Source organism: Brassica rapa, chromosome A04, assembly GCF_000309985.2.
Source record: "Brassica rapa cultivar Chiifu-401-42 chromosome A04, CAAS_Brap_v3.01, whole genome shotgun sequence".
Taxonomy (NCBI): Eukaryota; Viridiplantae; Streptophyta; class Magnoliopsida; order Brassicales; family Brassicaceae; genus Brassica; species Brassica rapa.
In genome coordinates this window covers 3,978,116-3,993,044 of record NC_024798.2, presented here as the reverse complement: position 1 = coordinate 3,993,044, position 14,929 = coordinate 3,978,116, and the positions used below count along the sequence as shown (strand labels likewise).

The window sequence follows — 14,929 nt, the reverse complement described above, 5'->3', positions numbered from 1 at the left end:
TAAGGCAAATTTTAAAAATAAACTTATTTACAACTATAATGAAAATAATTTTACAATATGATATATCGCTTTCACCAAATACACAAATTTAACATTGTAAAAGAATAAGTTTGTGCTATATTAGTCTACTATGTGGGAAGAGTTTTTAGAAAATAAGTCTAAACGATTATATTATAAATTTATTTTAATTTTTTGGACCCTAAAAAAATTTATATTAATCGGGACCTAAAATGAATGTCTTTTTCAATATACTGCAAGTACGCTTCTGTCTAAATCGAGGTTGTGAAACACCTAAACATAAGTTTTTTTTTCTTTTAATGAACGTTCAAAATAGTATTTCATCTTCTTGGACAAACACATGAATCCTCACATCATGTACACATTTTGTATCCAAACAACACAAATATTATAATCAAGTTATTTGCAACATCAACACTGGTTTGCATGTGATGTGAGTTTTGACTTCTTTCTAACTTACAAGAGTAAAATGGTAGCATAGGCCCGCTAGCAGATACCTTGGCCCAACTATTATAGATTTAATCAGAATCTATCTGGTTTGTCAAAACTTAGTTCGATAACCGGATTGGTCGGATTTCTAGATTGTTAAGACAAAACATCTTACCCAAATCCTTAAACCTCTTCATCTTCATCTCAGAAGCTCACAATCCATCTCTTTACTTCAAACAAACAATGGCTTTCTCCTCCTGTCTCAAACTCTATCCCTTCTCCATCTCCCACTCCCTAACTCTAACCCACCAACCCTTCTCTCTCAAACTCACTCCTCCTCCTTCCTCCACCGTCTCCTTCGCTTCCCCTCACTCCGCCGCTCTCTCCTCTCCCGCCACCAACCTCCTCGACTCCCTCCGTAGCCAGCCCGACGACTCCTCCGCCCTCCGCCTCTTCAACACCGCCTCCAAGCAGCCCAACTTCTCCCCCGACCCTGCTCTCTACGACGAGATCCTACTCCGGCTAGGCCGCTCCGGCTCCTTCGATTCAATCAAGAAGATACTCTCCGACATGAAGACCTCCTCCTGCGAAATGGGTACTTCTCAATTCTTGATTTTGTTAGAGAGCTACGCTCAATTCGACTCGCACGACGAGATTCTTCCCACTGTTCATTGGATGATTGATGAGTTCGGGTTGAAACCCGACACCCATTTCTACAACCGGATCTTGAACCTTCTAGTTGACAGCAACAATCTGAGACTCGTTGAGTCTGCTCATGACCAGATGAGTGTCTGGGGGATTAAACCAGATGTCTCCACGTTTAACATTCTCATCAAAGCCTTGTGTAAAGCTCATCAGCTTAGACCAGCTGTCTTGATGATGGAGGATATGCATAGTTACGGTCTTGTCCCTGATGAGAAGACTTTCACAACGATTATGCAAGGATACATCGAAGAAGGAGACTTAGATGGTGCGTTGAGAATAAGGGAGCAGATGGTTGAGTTTGGGTGTTCTTGGTCTAACGTCAGTGTTAATGTGATTGTTCATGGGTTCTGTAAGGAAGGGAGAGTTGAGGAGGCTCTCAATTTCATTCAGGAGATGTCGAATGAAGGCGGGTTTTTCCCTGATCAGTACACGTTTAATACGTTGGTTAATGGGTTGTGTAAAGCAGGGCATGTGAAGCATGCTATTGAGATTATGGATGTGATGCTTCAAGAAGGGTATGATCCAGATGTGTATACTTACAACTCCGTGATCTCGGGGTTGTGTAAACTGGGAGAGGTGAAAGAAGCGGTGGAGGTTCTTGATCAGATGATTAGTAGAGACTGTTCTCCAAACACTGTGACTTACAACACTTTGATCAGCACGTTATGCAAGGAGAATCAGGTTGAAGAAGCTACGGAGCTTGCACGTGTTCTCACCAGCAAAGGGATTCTCCCTGACGTTTGTACATTCAACTCTTTGATCCAAGGCTTGTGTTTAACTAGGAACCACCGCGTCGCCATGGAGCTGTTTGAAGAGATGAGGAGCAAAGGATGCGAGCCTGACGAGTTCACTTACAACATGTTGATTGATAGCTTATGCTCTAAAGGGAAGCTAGATGAAGCTCTAAACATGCTTAAGCAAATGGAGTCTAGTGGCTGTCCGCGGAGTGTGATAACTTACAACACTTTGATCGATGGGTTCTGCAAAGCCAACAAGATCAGAGACGCTGAGGAGATCTTCGACGAGATGGAAGTACATGGCGTTTCGAGAAACTCGGTGACGTACAACACACTCATCGATGGGCTTTGTAAAAGCAGGAGAGTAGAAGACGCGGCTCAGCTCATGGATCAGATGATAATGGAAGGACATAAAGCTGACAAGTTCACATATAATTCACTTCTAACACATTTCTGCAGAGGCGGTGACATCAAGAAAGCTGCGGATATAGTCCAAGCCATGACCTCAAACGGTTGCGAGCCAGATATAGTGACCTATGGAACCTTGATAAGCGGGTTGTGTAAAGCTGGTAGAGTCGAGGTTGCGAGTAAGCTTCTGAGGTCGATTCAGATGAAAGGGATTGCTTTGACACCGCACGCTTACAACCCTGTGATTCAAGGGCTGTTTAGAAAGAGGAAAACAACCGAAGCTGTAAACTTGTTTAGAGAGATGCTTGAGAAGAGTGAAGCAGGACCAGACGCAGTCTCTTACAGGATCGTGTTCCGTGGGCTGTGTAATGGAGGCGGACCAATCCGTGAAGCAGTGGACTTTCTTGTTGAGCTGTTGGAGAAAGGGTTTGTGCCTGAGTTTTCTTCGTTGTACATGTTGGCTGAAGGTCTTCTCGCGTTGTCGATGGAGGAGACGCTGGTTAAGTTAATGAACATGGTGATGCAGAAAGCGAAATTCTCGGAGGAAGAGGTTTCGATGGTGAAGGGTTTGGTTAAGATCAGGAAGTTTCAAGACGCTTTGGCTACTCTTGGTGGTGTCTTGGACAGTCGCCAGCCCAGGAGATCGTTCCGGGCAAGATGATGATACCTTCCAGAAGAATTCTCACTTTCTAAATTTCTAGACAATATGAGATGTTATGAATATATAGCAATCACAATATAGTCATTCATCATGTGTATGCTTTAATGAAACGATAATCAATCTACGAACAAGAAAGACAGTTTTGGGGAATGAAAAAAGAATGTTTGGTTGTGATTACAGTTGAATATAAATTAAAATTGTGAGAATCTTTAGCAAAAACAATCGGCTATGGAGCTTACACAACATTGGTTACCTTTAAAGAAAACCTCCACCAGTCCAAGCTGTGTCTGGTTTCCCGTTGTGACCAACAGATTTCTTGTCGTCCGCACTTTGGTAATGACCATCAAATCCATCATCCCAACCGGTCCAGCCACCGTCATCATTAGAAGCAGATGACCCCTTTGGAGCTACTGCTTCGTTCTTCTTCGGAGTCTCATTCTCTCCCCAATCGTCCCATGAATTTGACTTTTGCGAATTGTTGTAATGACCAGTTGATGGTAACTGTGATCCTCCTCCTCCGGCAGATGGATTTGCTTCCTTATTCCCACTTCCATAGTTCTGGTAGTAACCGTTGCTCTCACTTTCATTATGCTGATTCCAGCTAGTTGTTCCTTCTTTAGTGTACTCTCCCACCTTCTGTGTCGCAATTGCCATTACCCCTTTCATGATCCCCCATGTCCTATGCCCTATCTCTGTTGTCTTAGTCGCTACTACATTTACAGTTTCGGTCACCTTGTGATCATACCCACCTTCCTTCACCTACAACGAAAAATTGTTTCTTTTATCTGATTTTGACTTCACTTGACTAAAACTCTATTGTCAGCAGTAATATGGTAAAAAAAAATGTACAGAGGTTACAGAACATCCAAGAATTGTGTTCTATACAGAGTTATAAATAATCTCACTAGGCAACACTGAATCTACTATAACAATGTCGAAAATGTGATAACCAGTGTATGACAGATTAAGCTAAGCATCAACTATATACTAGATAAGGATACTACAGATATTCACCATGAACTGTGCTCTATACAGAGACGTATAGAGAGCATCCAAGAATTGTGGTTTTTATGATTTGATAAATATATCAATTTCGATGAAGCAGAGATAAACTAAAACAAGCGATTGTGTTACTGATTATAATACTGTAGCCAATCTCTAGATGCCCTTTCCCTAAGCTCTCCCCAATCCTTATATACTACTCATTACTAAAATAGGTTAAAGACTCTCATGACCAAGTACACAAACTATAACCCATTAGTTTTTTTTTGTCTCCTAGAAATGGGCCTTCGTATCACTCTATACAGAGTTATAAAGAATATCACTAGTGAGGACACTAAATCTATTATAAGACAATATCGAAAATGTGATTACCGGCAACCAGATGACAGATTAAGCTAAGCATCAACATAGATATATTCACCACAAACTCCATGTTGACCCAAATCAAATGTAGCCTTTCAAAGGTTTCGAACTGCAACCTCGAGATCAAAGCAGAATCAAAGTGTTAAAAGTACCTTGGAAGTGAACTCTTTGGTTCCTGTCTGAACAACACTCGCAGCTGACTGAGCTGCAGATGCAGCAACCATAGACAATCTCCCAAACCCCTATCATTTTTTCCCCAATAACCAATCATATCAACACCCCATTCAAAAAACGAACCGAATACAAAAAAATGCATCTCAAATCACCTGAGAAACAACAGAGAAAACATCATCCTGCTGATTGCTTCTCGGCGCAGGACCCGAGCTCGATCCAAACCCAACATACTTCCCTCCTTGCGAAGGAGGAAGCCCTTCAGGCTTAGACTCATTCTCCGCCATCCTCCTCGCGAAGAAACTCTCCTTCCCAGCAGCAGAAGCCTCAAGCTGCGACCTCGTGTACACATCCTCCGACGACTTCGACTTGGCACGTGCACCACCACCTCCTCCTCCTCCTCCAGATCCTCTAAAATCATTCTCCGATTGATTCCGTCTCATATCAGATCTATACGAATCCTCATTCCCCCAACTATCCCATCCTCCACCGCCACCGCCCTGAGCCGCCAACGGAGGCTTCTTATGCACTCCTTCCTTAACAACAGGCGGATCGCTCCAGGCCTTTCCTTCAGCCAAGGCCTGGATCCGATCGCGATACACGGAGGCGGCGTTCGAATTGTACTTGGAGATGATATCCGTCTCCTTGGCGATTCCGTACTGCGAGAGGAAGCTGTTGAGCCGCGCGTTGCCTCCGGCTTCCATCTTCTTGATCTGGATCTCGGACCACGAGTCCATGGTGACGGATCTGACGAAGGAGATGTGGACGCCTAAGCCCCGGTGCTTGCCGGAGCACTCCAGGCACATGAAGATTCCGTATGAGACGGAGGCCCATTGCGGATTCTTCTGTGCGCAGTCGACGCAGACTTTGTTTTCGGGGTGGGATTGGAGAGCGCGTAGCTGTCTCGCCGCCGCCATGATTCTCCGGAGCCCTGAGGCAGATCTGATTCAGATTGATGCGTCGTTTTCCTCTTCTTCCTAATAAATGGGTAAGAAGAAACTCGGTTTGATTGGGTACGTGTGTTTGGCACGTGCGAGGTTCCTGACAAACTTTCTTTAGCGTTCGGATACCTGTTCGGATTCGGATCGGGTATTTCAGATTTTTGGATATTTCGGTATAAGGATAGAGAATCCGTTCGGGTATTTTTGTAATTCGGGTCGGATTCAGGTATTTTTAATTCGGGTTCGTTTATTTTGAATCGGGTTCGGATATTTAGATTTTAAAAGAAATTTTTTCTATTTTTTAAGTTTCTTGTATTTAAAAATATAGATTTCACTTAACTGATTTTTTTATATATTTTATTGATTGAATGATTAATAGGTTTGGAGATAATATTTCAAAAACAAATAGATATTAATTTGGGTATTGTTTTTAAACTTTGAATATAACTTTTGTTAATACATGAGATAAAAGGTTTTAACATGCATTTTATATGAATATCAAATCATTTTCTCCATAATTATATATATATTTATGATCTTAAAGTATGTGTAACATCAATATAAATATGTTTTTAAAAAATGAGAGATGTAAACTAGAAATATAAAGGTAAATATATATATGTTCGGTTATCTTCGGATATTCATTCGGATTTGGATATTACCCGTTGGGGTTCGGATATCCAATCTCTCCTAACTTAATCCCCGTTCGGTATTTTGCTACTTCGGTTCGGATTTAGGTTCGGGTTTTTTAGGTCGGGTTCGGGTACGGCTTCGAGTATCGGGTAAGTGTCCACCCCTACTTCCAGATATTAACATACCAAAAATAATATTACAGTATAATTCTTTTCAGTAACATGATTCACATAACAAATATCATTTGATGTAATAGAATAGCCTTTTGTTGTGAAAAATATCATTTGGGTTTAGTTTCGATATTAAAGTTGACAAATTGCATTAAAAAGAGATAAAAATAATTAACAAAAAATTGATAAATAGATAGATATTTGAAGAACCACACGATTAGACGATGCAATTTATAGATAATTTTGTGATAGAATTATGTGTTGAAGAAAAATGGATATTATGCGTGTGATTGGTAAATGTAGAAATAAATGAAAAAGTGAAAATGAGAGTAAGATAAAAGAAAAAAGGTGAAAAAGAAAGTGGAAAATCTAGGGTAAAATCACATAATTCTAAGTTCAGAGTAAAATTTAGTGTATGTTTTTTTATTTGCAAACAGTACACACAGTAATGAAAATTTCTATTCTATTTGAATGATAGTTTAATAGCTCAACATAGAGTAAATAATGATCTACAGTCAAAAAAATTACTCTGATTATATCACAGTCTCTATGTTTTAAGACTTTTTACAAAACTATTCTGCGATGTTGTTAAGATATACTTTTAAAAATATTTTAGGAATCGAAATTCCAAAACTACATAACCAGTTATAACCTATATTAAGTTGTAACAATATGTTTGTGAAACCTAATTTCAATTTTAAAGTTACAGTGTGTAGTAGCTTAGTTTTATTTCATGGTATAAATTTTATATGAATAAAGAATGATAAGCGACTCCACGTATATGCTTTGAGAAAAGGTTGAATCTGCTGAGCTGTATCCTAGTAGTTTGTCAACTTCCTTTTCACTTGCATGTAAAGCCGAACCATACATATCTTAGTGATTTTCATGACCTGATGCAAGCCAAATTCAGCAATCTAATTGCAAAATATCATGAAAACACACAAATAAAATGTCAATTTGTACATACTTGGAGATTTCAATATTATATTGTTTCTCGTTGGTCCCAACTGTACATTAATATAAAACTATATATTACTTGAGACCGGCCAAATAAGGGTGTAATAGATGTTCATTTCTCCAGGAAAACATTTGCTCAGATATCATTAATTAGGTGGAAAAAGTTTAGAAATTGTATCTTCAGATTTACTAATAGACAAAACAATGTTCTAGCTCATACTTTAGTTAAAGCTATAAAGTTTATTCTAATGATTGTCACTGATTCAGACCCCGTGGAACTCAAGGTTAAGTGGAACTCAAGGTTAAGCCCAGATCATTGGCGATAAAACTGGAATGTGTGGGTAGCTACACCAATATGTTTAAGTAGAAAAAGCGTGGAAAGAACATTGTTATCGGCTCTACAACATCAATATATAGAAACTTGAACAATGGGCAAGGTTAAGATTAAGATTCATACTAAATCAGGGAAATCCATATTAGACAACTATATAAGCATGTAACGAAATGAGTATACCAAGTTTTCAAGAGGGATAAAAGAATCACCACTAGAGGCAGAGACATAGTGTAAGGGGTATTGTTGTCCTTGACTGGTAGTTTATTTGGATTTTATTAGGTATTTGGCACCTTTTCGTTATGCTTGGATTCTCGTTATTGTTATTCATCCATGGTCGAAAAAAGAGTTAGTGGATACCAATACCGTCTTATGCAGCGAAGATGAAATAAGTGTTCCTTCGAGTGGAAAAAATGTGTCTCATATTGGCATTTAGTGCAACTGTGGGCTTTGTAGTGTAATGTTTCCACAATAGTCCACTTTGAGGCTTGCCTAAAGATATGGAAAGGAAGACTCGACTATCTTCAATAGGTTGAACTTGCAGATGTTGGTTGAAAATATTGGATAGCTGAAGAGATCATAAAAAAATGTGTAGGCAATACTAGTACGTCTCATCTTCTTTATGGATATGCTATTTAGGCAATACACATATATTTACATATATGTTAGTTTCTGAGTATATTATATATATAGCATAGTCAATTTGTTATTATTCGTATAGATATGTATAATATATATATATTAACATGTTGAATCCATGTAATGAAATTGAAAGCTATGTGAATTACTAAGTTAAATTTTGGATTGTTAATGTCGTAAAATAATTATTTTTAAGTAGACATTTGTTGTTATTTAACAATTTTTTTGGTTTATCTAGTGAATATGCATAAGACAAATCTTTAAGCCACTACATGTAGTGCCACATTTGTGATTATCAAAGATGTGTGGTGCATTATTGCTCTCCACATCATCAACAAATGACAGCATAAAGAAACCAACGACCACTATGTGATCATTGTGGATAGTATACTAGATCCTTCATAGCTGTTTATAGCTCAAAACCTTTTTAGAAGTCATCTATTTTAATTAAGAACTAGATTTCCACCCGCACAACCGTGCGGGTATATATTTTCACATTTATATATATATATATATAGATATTTTTTTTAAATAATTATTATATATTTTTAATGTTACTCACATATTTAAATGTTTGTAGAATTATGCCAAATATAATAATTTTATAGTATTCATGCTGTAAATTAAAATCATCACATATATATTGTTTATTATATATTTGTCCTATTGAATTTGCGTTTGATTACTAAACTAAATTTTTTAATGCATGAAACAACATATATGAAAACCATTTTGTATTTAATTTATTATAATCATGATCTGTAATTCAAATCGCTAGATTTTTTTAGTAATTTTTAATGTTTATTAATTTTATATAATAAATTACTGTATATAAAAAGTTTAAGATAAGATAAATTTTTATATATGTATTATATAGTTTACTAATATTAACCCATTCTACCAACATATTATATTTTTAGCATAAATATTTTATATTTATGAAAATAAAATATGTTAACTTATCAATTTAAAATAATTTTATCATATTTTGTTCAATATAATTTTTCTTTAAAATGATAGATATTATTATAAAATTGATAAAATAGGATATAATTTTATTCTTTTAGTAACATTTCATTACTAATTACAAAATTAGTTGAAAATATTTATATTCAATTTATGACAATTAAGATTTTATTATAATCTTTTTCAAGAGATTTGTTAGAATTTTTTTTTTAAAATTAAAAGATATAAAAGATATTATGATTAAAGTAGTTAAAAATATTATATATATTAGCATTAGTGATATTACATTTAATAGAAAATTTAAATGATTGTCCAGATAAAAATATCACTCATCAAAAAATCATGATTTTTATTTTATTAGAAAACAAATTTCAAAAAAAATTAAAATAGAAATAAATATTTATTTCTAACAAAATTATTAGTAAATGTATTTTTGAAATTAATTAATTTCATTTTATTTAAATTTCGTTTATAAACCAAACCTATATTCAATTTTAATTTCTAATTATATTTTATGATAATTTAAATTAAAACTAACTTTTTTTCGAAAGTAAATTTAAAAAGATTCTAAGAAGATTTTACAAAGATTTTGTTAGAACATTTTAAATATATTCATTTATATTTCAAATAAAAAGATAAAGATATTAAAAGATATAATAATGAACTTATATAAAATATGATATTTTCTAGGAATGGTCCAAACTAAAAAATTACACATGAAAAGAAGTCATGGTTTCTATTTTAATAAATTAGATACCTTAGCAAATGAAGATTACATAAATGGTAAAGCCAAAAAATGTGTTCAAGGTGTATAACAAAATATTAGGAAATCAATGTTTGAGAACAAAATATTAGTTTTGAATTGTACTAAATTTGTAATATAGTTAGATTTTAAATTATTTTTTTAGTAATAGATTATTTCCTTTATTTTTTATTAAAAGAGTATATATATAATTAAAAAGTACTATCATATATTATCCATGAGTAAAAAATTCATATTCCATACCAAAATTTTGGGAAAACACTTCTAAGAACTTGATTCAATAAATAAATTATTATCATTGATATTAGAATAAATGTTTATCTATTTCTTAATCATCCATAATCAATAGCTACCATTTATTTTCTTTTAACAATATTATTGTAAAGTTATGTTTGACGATTAAAACATTGTTTGAAAAGTGTGTTGAAACCTCTACATACTATGAAAATGTGGCTAGAAAATTTTGAATTGGGAAAGCTGACCAACCACACACGTATTGAAGACCAATTGAACCAACGGAGTATTGAAATATAGGCCCCTAAAACATACTAAAGTTTTAAGACTATCGGCACTAAAGCACATACATGTTTTATGGGCTTGTATCCAAAGCCAGTACTTACCATTTTGAAACCAAAGAAATGATTCAAAATCTACCCGTTGTTATCTACAAAGATCAAGATGCAAAGGTCTGTGGCTGTTGACTTCATTGATAGATTCACCAAGTTTTTGGAGTTTCTGCTTCCATACATAAAAGAAAGGAAGTTCATATATATTGAAGACATTGTTAAAGGACTAAAGAATGGTTCTGCTGCTCTTGTTGGACTCTTCCGTGGACAAAACGTTGGAAAACAAGTTCTCAGGATTTCTTGCAAGTGATATACAAAGGTTGCATGTATGGTTATATAGAATCATACCAATATATGCTAAGAGATTCATGTAGCTTGCACTAGATTATGATGCAAGTATAATAATAGCTAAGACTGCTTAAATCTGTAGTGTGTTTTGGATTGGGTTTAATTATGATACTCTAAACATTGAATCAAACAGAGTATCGTTCAAAACTTAGGAGTCAATATTGAACATTTCATGAAAGTCACGTGAAGCTATTGGCTGAAGCTCTAAAAAGCAGTTGGCTAAAGCTCTAAAAAGCAGTGCACTAAGAGTTTTTCATGGTTTGATGATGTAAGGATACCAGTAAAGACTGAATGTGTAATAATATAGAACTAGATTTTGACCCGCGCTTAAAAGCGCGGGTTATTTTTCAGTTAATAAAAATATATGATATGAATTAGTATTTTAGTCTTGTTATACATTATTATTTTACAAAATTATATTATATAAAAAAACCATTATTATTTTTATTTAGTTAGTTAATGTAATTATATTTTTAATCATTTGATTATTTTTAAATAACAATTATATGGTTTGATCAGACTCAGTGCGTTTATTATTTTAAAATAAATCATTTTAAATTAGATGAGAACAATACTTTTATATCAAATTTGAACCCGTGGTCGAACCGGTAAACACGATGACTTGTACATAAGCTGGTTTAGATTTAATGAAAACTCGTTAATTTAAAACATGCAAACTTTGAAAAAACCCGCAATCAAATGTGACCCGACATTTGGTTGACCTGGTATAAAAAAAATAATCTTCAATAATATTTTAACAGATGAATGAAACTTCTAATATAATTTTAAATTTATGATTTTTTTTATTTACTTTAAGTGTTTAAAATTTATATTTGATTAGCTGTTTTATATGGAATATTTGGTTTGATATAAATATAAGATATTTTACAATTCTAGTAAGATTATATATAAATTGTATAGATGTAAGTTAAGATTATATATACATTGTATATACATTATTTAAATTTCATCATCAATTTTCATTATTAATAATTGGGTTTACATGATATGAGTTTGTAGATGGTAAAATAGGTTAGCACTTATCAATAATGCATTTTTCTAGAATATTACTGAATCTATATGTAAAAAAGAATGACTATATATTGATGTAAGTTTGTATAAAAAGAATATTTCAGATGTTATAAATCGTGCTCAAACACTTGTTTAAACCTTTTATGAATATATATGTTATGATAAAGGTTGTCTTAGAAACCTATGTTAACCTATGTTTTATACAACAACATAGAATTCAATAATGACATTTCTATTATTATGTAGTACTATATTAGAATGCAATATTGGTTTGTGAAATTTTCATATTCAAATAATACAATAAAAAAATTCTACAAAAAGTTAATTTGATAAAATAAAAAAAGATCCATTACTGAATTCATAGAGTATATTTTTATATTCATAAAAATCATTTTATATTCAGTTTCCTAAAACTGAGAAGCAATAAATGATTTCATTAAAAATATTTTATAGTTAGAGAAAAATAAGGGCATGACCAAAAATAATAAATAAGCAATGAATAGGTGCAACAACTTTGTTTAATTAGATTTTTTCAAAATGATTCTTTTTTAATAGTATAGATTAATTCGAATATTTGCAATATGTATGGGCCTAGCTCAAATTATAAAGCTCAATCTAAGAAGCTAGGCAAGAGCCACAATTTTATTTTTCGAATCTTCATGTTTTCTTTGACCAAACTGGGTGTCAAGTGCAACGCTTTTGTACAATGGCTATGTAAGCTTTTTCCATGTATACTATTTGAATTTTGCAGAAAAAAAACTCTACAAGTTTGTGTTATTGGTTTATATATTTTGATTGATTTAGAAATCCATGAAAATTTTTTATAAATCCAAGTAAAATATATATATATTTATAAATTCTCTCAGATTAGTGTTTACGAATCCAGATGTTTATCTCGAATTTGAGTATTAGTATTTTTAACAAAGAAATCCATACAAATTTATTCAAATTCATTATGAAATCAAATCTATTAGTAAATCCATATAATTGAATAATACTTGATTTGAATTACAATTTATGAATCATTTAGCCAATAACACATGATTTCAGTATATATTTTAAAATCATACTAGGTGTTTTACCCGTACATGCGGGCATAATCGTTTTACTATTATGTGTTAAACATCATGATAACTTATTCTTTATATTTTTAATCATTTTAGTTCTCTTCGATTTTTATTTTGATTTATGTCTTAATAATACAAAGGAAAAGCTATAAAACTATAAGACTATAAGAGCATAATTATATATCAAAATATTCCACACAATAAAAGTAAAATAAAAATATGGACTTTTGGTCTTTCTTAATCTACTTTATATTTTTGAACCATAAACATGAATTGAGATAATGACAATATTTCATTGGTTTACTTGATCAAAATATACATTGACTTATCTTAATATTTCATAAGTTTACTTTTAATAAAAGAAACCATAGATAATGATAGTTTTATTAAAGTTAATGTATGGTTAATTATATAATGATAAATCTAATTATTCATTAAAAATATATTTACTTTTATCTGTTTTAGAAACTAAACCATTAAAGACATGTTCATAACATGATTACATAAGCAATTCTCTATATTTAATTTCAAAGCATATTTTTTTGTAGATTAAACAGTAATAAAACATACATGTGAAATAACTACTGAAGTAATTCAAAATACTTAATTCATAATTCTAAATTCCATGTAACAAAACCGATTTGCTCATAGTATTTCAAACTCAAAGAAAGAAGAAAAACATAGAACTCCAACTATAAAAAACAAATATCAAAAGAATATAAATATAGATGTCAAAAACTATAATCGAGACAATTTGGAATGAATGAAAAAATTGAAACTATAGAGTTTAAAACATCTTCCATCATATGAAAATAAGAATTGGTCATAACTTTTCTAAAATAATTATAGTTGTAATTCCAATTAGAAAGTTTGAAATAGTTATGTTATTTAAATTAATAAATTAATGATTTAATCTAAAAACTAATAAAAATATTGTGAAAGTTAAAATAATTATAATCATAATTCCAATTAGAAACAGAAATATTTATATTATTTAAATTAATAAATTGATGATTTAATCTAAAAACTAATAAAAATATGACAAATAAGCAAAATCTATGGATTATTTTAAAATAACAACAAAATATGTAAGAATTATCTTATTTTAAAAAAATTAATATTATTAATATAAATTCAGTTTTAATTATATAATAAATTTGCAAATAATATTATAGATATAGATAAATAGTTTTATATCTTATTTTTAACTTTTATAATAGAAATAATTATTTTAAGATAACAACAAAATATATAAAAATTATCTTATTTTAAAAGAAAATTAATATGATTAATATAAATTCGTTTTTAATTATATATACAAATTTTAACCTAAAACTAATAAGAATATGACAAATAAGCAAAAAAACCTAAAATTATGGAGAATGTGACAAATAAGCCAAAACACTTCATAAATAATAATTACTTATCTTATTTAAAAAGAATTAATATTATTAATATAAATTCAGTTTTAATTATATAATAAATTCGCAAATAATATTATAGATATAGATAAATAGTTTTATATCTTATTTTTAATTTTTATAATAGAAATAATTATTTTAAGATAACAACAAAATATATAAGAATTATCTTATTTTAAAAGAAAATTAATATGATTAATATAAATTCGGTTTTAATTATATATACAAATTTTAACCTAAAAACTAATAAGAATATGACAAATAAGCAAAAAACCTAAAATTATGGAGAATGTGACAAATAAGCCAAATCACTTTATTATTAATATAAATTCAGTTTTAATTATATAATAAATTCGCAAATAATATTATAGATATAGATAAATAGTTTTATATCTTATTTTTAACTTTTATAATAGAAATAATTATTTTAAGATAACAACAAAATATATAAGAATTATCTTATTTTAAAAGAAAATTAATATGATTAATATAAATTCGTTTTTAATCATATATACAAATTTTAACCTAAAAACTAATAAGAATATGACAAATAAGCAAAAAACCTAAAATTATGGAAAATGTGATAAATAAGCCAAATCAC

At 31.3% G+C, this 14,929-nt stretch overlaps 2 protein-coding genes across 2 annotated transcripts; one reads left to right on the top strand and one right to left on the bottom strand.

Annotated features, from left to right (window-relative positions):
- The first annotated feature begins 354 nt into the window (after positions 1 to 354).
- On the top strand, positions 355 to 3,103 carry LOC103863383 (pentatricopeptide repeat-containing protein At3g53700, chloroplastic). The gene has a single exon (XM_009141133.3). The coding sequence runs from the start codon at positions 691 to 693 to the stop codon at positions 2,956 to 2,958; it is 2,268 nt and encodes a 755-aa protein (XP_009139381.1). The 5' UTR covers positions 355 to 690; the 3' UTR covers positions 2,959 to 3,103.
- LOC103863384 (probable ADP-ribosylation factor GTPase-activating protein AGD6) lies at positions 3,081 to 5,479 on the bottom strand. The gene is made up of 3 exons (XM_009141134.3): positions 4,650 to 5,479; positions 4,476 to 4,565; positions 3,081 to 3,717 (listed from the first exon to the last, which is right to left on the bottom strand). The coding sequence occupies exons 1-3, from the start codon at positions 5,409 to 5,411 to the stop codon at positions 3,214 to 3,216; spliced, it is 1,356 nt and encodes a 451-aa protein (XP_009139382.1). The 5' UTR covers positions 5,412 to 5,479; the 3' UTR covers positions 3,081 to 3,213.
- Positions 5,480 to 14,929: the final 9,450 nt, after the last annotated feature.

What these genes read in the sequence shown, in the direction of transcription:
- LOC103863384 (XM_009141134.3), bottom strand. Translation starts at nt 5,411, where the DNA reads ATGGCGGCGGCGAGACAGCTACGCGCTCTCCAATCCCACCCCGAAAAC. An exon ending in TTTTCTCTGTTGTTTCTCAG is followed by an intron (nt 4,566 to 4,649) that starts GTGATTTGAGAT and finishes AAAAAATGATAG; the next exon opens with GGGTTTGGGAGATTGTCTAT. An exon ending in CCAAAGAGTTCACTTCCAAG is followed by an intron (nt 3,718 to 4,475) that starts GTACTTTTAACA and finishes TTTTCGTTGTAG; the next exon opens with GTGAAGGAAGGTGGGTATGA.
- LOC103863383 (XM_009141133.3), top strand. Translation starts at nt 691, where the DNA reads ATGGCTTTCTCCTCCTGTCTCAAACTCTATCCCTTCTCCATCTCCCAC.